Consider the following 6,425-nt stretch of genomic DNA (forward strand, 5'->3'; position numbering starts at 1 on the left):
TAGCAACACCTCAAGTTATTCCTTACAATTCTTCAACTCTTTCGGAGCCATGCGGTACGGTGGAATAGAGATAGGCTAGGTACCTAGCGCTAAATCAATACTGAAATCGATATCACGATATGGTGGCATGCCTGGTAGATCAGAAGGAAACACATCAGAGAACTCCCGCACCACGAGCACTGAATCAATCGTGGGAGTATCTGCAGCAGTATCCCAAACATAAGCCAGATAAGCCCAAATAACTCTTCTCGGCCATATGTTGAGCCTTTAAGAAAGAGATAACCCGGCTAGATGTACTGATAGATGAACCCCTTCACTCCAATCTAGGAAACTCAGGCATCGCCAAGGTAACAATCTTAGCATGGCAATCAAGAACGACATGGTACGAAGACAACCTATCCATGCCTAGGATGACCTCAAAGGCAGTCATGTCAAGCAACAGAAGATCCGCTCTGGTCTCATAACCATAGAAAGTCACAATACAGGACCGGTAAACCCGATCCACAATAACAGAATCGCCCACTAGCGTGGGCACATATACAAAAGCACCCAAGGACTCATGAGAGACATCTAGATAATGATCAAATGGAGATGAAACATATGAATATGTAGAACTTGGATCAAATAGTACCAAAGCATCCCTACCACAGATAGAAATAATACATGTGATCACGGAGTCTGAGGCTACTGCATTTGGTCTAGCTAGGAAAGCATAAAACCTAGCTTGAGCGCCACCTGACTGGCCTCCACCTCTAGGGTGACCCCTACCCACCTGTCCTCCGCCTATGGTCAGCCGGACGGTTTGTGCAACAGCTGGTGAGGTGATCATGGGCTGATGGCCCTGTTGTACTGCCTTGCCCCGAAGCCTGGGGCAGAATCTTCTCATATGACCAAGCTCCCTGCACTCATAGCAACCTCTCGGTACGAAATGTGGCTAACCCTGGGTCTGTCCCCGGGGACCTGAACACATATTAGAAGAACCCTAAATAGCCGGTGGACGGTAGAAGCTCTCTGGAATGGCGTTGAAATAGGGCCGCACTGGAGCACCCCGAGTAGGCCATGGTGCTGAATATGTGGGCTTGCTAGACTAGCCCCTCACAAACTGACCTCTGCCCCCAGACGGAGCACCACTAAACCCTACAGAATATCGAGGTTGCTTGTCCCTCGGTGCATGCTCTCTACCCTATTGACGGATACCATCGATCCTCCGAGCTATCTCTGCAACCTGCTCATAAGGATTCCCCATCTCAATCTCTCGGGCTATAGTAACCTGGATACCATAGTGCAAGCCTGTAATAAACCTCCGTACTCTCTCTGTATCGTTGGGGTGTATCATAAGTGCATAGCGAGACAACTCAGAGAATCTCGCCTCATAGTCAGTCACAGACATCTGACCCCGCTGGAGCCGCTCGAACTAACCCCTTAGCTCTTCCCTCTGAGAAGGTGGAATATATCTCTCCAAAAAGAGACGTGTGAACTGGTCCCAAGTCAATGGAGGCAAACTTGCTGGTCTGTTAAGAAGATAGGACTGCCACTATCTACGGGCCCTGCCCTCCAATTGAAATATGGTGAAGTCCACCCTGTGGGACTCCAATACTATCATGTTGTTCAGTATGTCCATGCAACGATCAATAAAGTCCTGGGGGTCCTCATGTCACTCACCGCCAAAAATAGGAGGATGTAGCCTAGTCCATTTATCCAACAGCTTATGTAGCTCACCGGTCGTGGCTAGTCTGAGCTCTGGTATAGCCGTTGAACTGGCTGAGCCCCGCCCGCACGTAGTGCACCTAGGGTCTGATATACGGCAGCAACGTGCCCTGGAGCTTGAGCGGTAGGGGTTTGTGCTCCCCCTCCCCCCTGAGATATGGTTGGTTCTACTAGAAATAAACCAGCCTGCGTCATAGAGTCCATGAACTCCTAAAATCCTAGTGCGGACATGAAATCCGTTGGGGGCGGCTTAGCTGCAGGTACCTTATCCTGCTCCTCAATGATAGGATCCTCTACCGGATTCGTTGGTGGTACAACGGGAGCAACTCTAGGACGCCCTCGTCCTCTAGCAGGAGCTAGAGCCCTCCCTCGGCCTCTAGCAACAAGGGGAGCAGCTCCTCCACTACTCGGTACATTTGCCGTGTGCGCTCTCACTATTGGTGAGAGAATAAGAGAAAGGTACTTAGCACAACATCAACTTCATGATATGAGATGAAGAAAGAGAAGTTTCCTAACACCCTATAGCCTTTCAAAAATATGTACGTACGTCTCCGCACCGATCCGCAAGATTCTATTAGTCTCGCTCATGACTTGTGAGATCTATGTGAGCCTAGTGCTCTGATACCAAGTTGTCACGACCTAATTTCCACTATAGGCCGTGATGGCGCCCAACGTCGTCGCTAGGCAAGCCAGCGGTGAATTGTTCATTTAATTGTTCATTTTAATATTTTTAGATTCATTGATTTTATTTAATAAAGAAACAAATGGTATGTGATCGTAGTAATGTAAAGCATAAAATAAACGTAAGAGTGAAGTGAATTTTATAATCAAAAACCATGAAATATCTACTAGAATTTCCCAAAATCCGGTGTCACAAGTGCACGAGCAACTAGTAGAATATACAAAACCTCTTATACTACTGTCTGGAGTAAGATAGATAGAAAAATAAATACAACAAGGAAGAGACTCTGGGTGCTGCAGAACGGAGCATGGGAAGCAGCTCACCACTAAGTCTCCGGGTAGCGAGGGTACGTGCGTGACTGGCCACCAGATGCACCTGCCTCAGATCCTGCAAGATTATTGCAGAAGTGTTGCGTGAGTACATAAACAACATATATCCAGTAAGTATATAGTCTAACCTCGTAGAAGTAGTGACGAGGGGTCGACATCGACACTTACTAGAGGTCAATAACTAAAGTGTAGAAGTCATAAGTAGGCATGAAATACAACAATAACAGTGAAATAAGAAACAGTAATTAGTAATTCTTAAACATAATATCAATTTAAAGCTTCCAACTATCACAGGCCAAGTCTTTAACACATAAGAGCCACCAAGTAATTCTCAAGTCTCAAATCAAGAAGGAAATATCAAGTATATTCGGACTCCGAGCAATATCATGCACGATTTATGCCGAGTTCGTACGGCCCGATCCGGAATAGTGTGTACGCTGCCGAGGGTCGACCGGCGTGAACCATAGATGCAAATAATATAATGTCGAGGCATTCGGACCGATCCACAAGAATAGAGAATACTCCACAAACTCCGATCAATGACTACTACATAGGAATAATACTTAAAGAAGGCATAAATTACGCTAACAATCAAGTGTTCCGTCAAAACTCAAGGTAATGAAGCTCAGTCTTTTACAATCCTTTATCCAATTTTGATTATAAATTCAGATAATTACACTAACAAGTTTGGTGCAAATAATACGAGTAATACATGGTAAAGTCCTAATTGTACCTGGACATAAGCATGATTTTAGCTACATACAGACTCTCGTCACATCGTGTGTATGTAGCACCAACAATTATTCGCAAATAACCATTTAAAATACCTACGGGGATCATTCTCTCTTATAAGGTTAGGCAAGAGACGTACCTCATTTCCAAGTCCTCTTCCTGGTTCACAATTCAAACTGATAGCCTAAAATCGGTGCCGAGCAATCCAAAACTAGTCAAAGGTTGTACAAACTAATCAATATATACTTAAAAGTTTATAATTTAACTATTAGACTAATTACCTAACCCAATTTGGAAAATTCTTAAAATTCACCCTCGGACCCACGTGCTCGAATTCCAGAATTTTTTGTAAAAAAATATTACCCATAACCTCACAAACATAAATATATAATTTCTACTCAATTTCATAATCATTTTCGTGGTCTGATCCCATTTTTATCAAAACCTAGGTTTTTCAACAAACTCCTAAAATTTTCACTTTTTACATGTAAAAATCTATCCATAATCTATATATTTAACTTATATTAGGTAGGAATCACTCACCTTATAGTGCTTGATGAAAACCCCTCACCAAGAAGCTCCAAATTCGGCCAACACAATGAGAAATGGGAGAAATTAGCCCAAGTCCCAACTTTTAATCAAGACACTACCTAGCGATCCTTCTTCACGATCACGAAGGCAAAGCTTGCCCAGGCCCAGGAACTCTTCATCGCGAACGCCAAGGCAGTCTCACGATCGTGAAGGCTTGCCCAGCCTGAGTATCGCGAACGTGGTCTGACCTTTGCAAACGCAAAGGGTAATGGGTGCTGACCCCTCCCATGTCCCTTTCTTATACGCGAACGCGGACCTGGCCACGCGAACGCAAAGGCCACAGGTCCTGAAGCTTCACGAATGCAACCAGTTGATCGTGAACGCGATGAGTAAATTACCCAGTCCCCCAATTCCTTCTCTGCGAATGCGACACCACCTCCGCGTTTGCAAAGAAGGAAACCAGAACCAGCACATCAATAGTTTTTTACTTAGCTCTGGGCGATCCGAAACACACCCGAGCAACCCGGGATCCCGTCCAAATGCATAACCAAGTCCATAAACACATAAGGACCTACTTGAACCCTCGGAACACGTAAAACAACATCAAAACTAAGAATTGCACCCCAAAACCAAATTGAATCAACTTATGAATTTTAAACTTTTCAACTAGCTCTGAACGCGTCGAATCATACTTAGACAAGTCGGAATGACACCAATTTTTTCATACAAGTCATAAATTACCATACGGACCTATTCCGAGACTCAGAATTCCAAACGAACCTCGATAAAGCTAAAGTCTACTTCAAACCAAATTTAAATAACTTGAAAACATTCAATGTGCCAACTTTCAATATTAAGTGTCGAAATGCTCCTGGATCACCCCGAAACTCGATCCCAACACACGCCCAAATCCAAAATCATCATACGAGCCTATTGTAATAATCAAATTCCGATTCCGAGGTCGTTTACTCAAAATATTGACTCAAGTCAAACTTGAACATCTTAGGCCACTATTAAGGAACTAAGTGTTCCGATTTCAACCTGAACCCTTCCAAACCCAAACCAACCATCCCCACGAGTCATAAAATAGTAAAAGCATATACGAGGAGTCTTAATTAGGGGAACGGAGATTTAGAAAGCAAAACGACAAGTCGGGTCATTACACATGACTTGTACTACCAATCATTGGGTTATTATATAGAAATTCAGTTATTTCACTTATTGGTTCTTATTAATTTCATTATAATTGTGTTCACTGTTATTTAGCTTACCTAGCGGGTTAGGTTAGGTTCCATCACGACTAGGTGAATTTTGAGTCGTGACAAGTTGGTATCAAATCACTAGGTTCATAGGTTCTACGAGTCATGAGCAAGTGTCTAGTAGAGTCTTGCGGATTGGTATGATGACGTCAATACCTATCTTCGAGAGGCTACAGGGCATCTAGGAAACTTCCCTTCTTTCCTCATCGTGCGGCTTTGTTTCAGCTTGGCGCTTATATCTTTGATTTCTTCCTATTCACTCGTATGCGATGTTGCGCACTCGGTATCAGCTATGCGCTGACGGTTTGTGATGTTGTGGATGGACTACGAATGGCTATGGATGCTTGATTATAGCTGTGATATGTCGTCTAGTCTTGGAAGGGGATTCAGTGGTAGATCTTTCGATTGTTCAATTGTGGGAAGCAACGGATTCTTGTATCTGGTTGGTGAGTATGGATTCGGAAGGATTAATTTGTTTTCTAGTGGTTGTGACCATGGTAGGGTCATGGGGAGATGTTGATTTGAGGCTAGCCGGTAGGATTTGAGGTTGTGTGATTCATATGAGGCTTGAGGAAGTTGGCTTGACGGTCACCAGGGTGAGTATGTACTTGGCAGATTCTTTAGAGTGTTTTATGACCAGAGTCGCATGGGTTTATGAAGTATTCAGCTGATTAACAGTGCGACTGTTACACCCTAATTTTGCACAAGTCAAAACAAACTACAACTTATATTACTCTACAAGGTTAATTGGAGTTTAGAGTCGCCACCTAGTATTTAAGGTATACTAGGACACCTATACTATACTACGTAATACACTTTAATTATGGATTGCGAAACTAGTTGAAATTCTAGGTAAGGGTTCAAATTATCTCGAGGGGAAGGTGTTAGGCATCCCTCAAGATCCGCAAAAAATGTGGTTCCGGTGGACTCGACCAAATAAATAAGGGATTAAGTCAAGAACAATTAATTTAAATATTTACGAAGAATTATAAAAATAATTTGAAAAAGATTGACTAAACACAAGTGTCATATAATAAAAATATATTTATGTATAATAAAATATGTATGAAGAGTGTGGATGAAGTACATGAAAATTTATGTTTTTTGATGATTTAATAAATGTACAAAATATGTAGCGACAAATAAAGTATTTATAAATTAATATAATGAATGTAATAAAGTATA

The 6,425-nt window shown here is 42.6% G+C and overlaps 1 protein-coding gene across 1 annotated transcript; it reads right to left on the reverse strand.

Moving 5' to 3' along the window:
• Positions 1 to 313: 313 nt before the first annotated feature.
• On the reverse strand, positions 314 to 829 carry LOC138894006 (uncharacterized). The gene has a single exon (XM_070178679.1). It carries the CDS (start codon positions 827 to 829, stop codon positions 314 to 316), a length of 516 nt encoding a protein of 171 aa, XP_070034780.1.
• Between the last annotated feature and the right edge of the window lie 5,596 nt (positions 830 to 6,425).

The sequence above is a fragment of the Nicotiana tomentosiformis genome, chromosome 6 (genome assembly GCF_000390325.3).
Source record: "Nicotiana tomentosiformis chromosome 6, ASM39032v3, whole genome shotgun sequence".
Classification (NCBI taxonomy): Eukaryota; Viridiplantae; Streptophyta; class Magnoliopsida; order Solanales; family Solanaceae; genus Nicotiana; species Nicotiana tomentosiformis.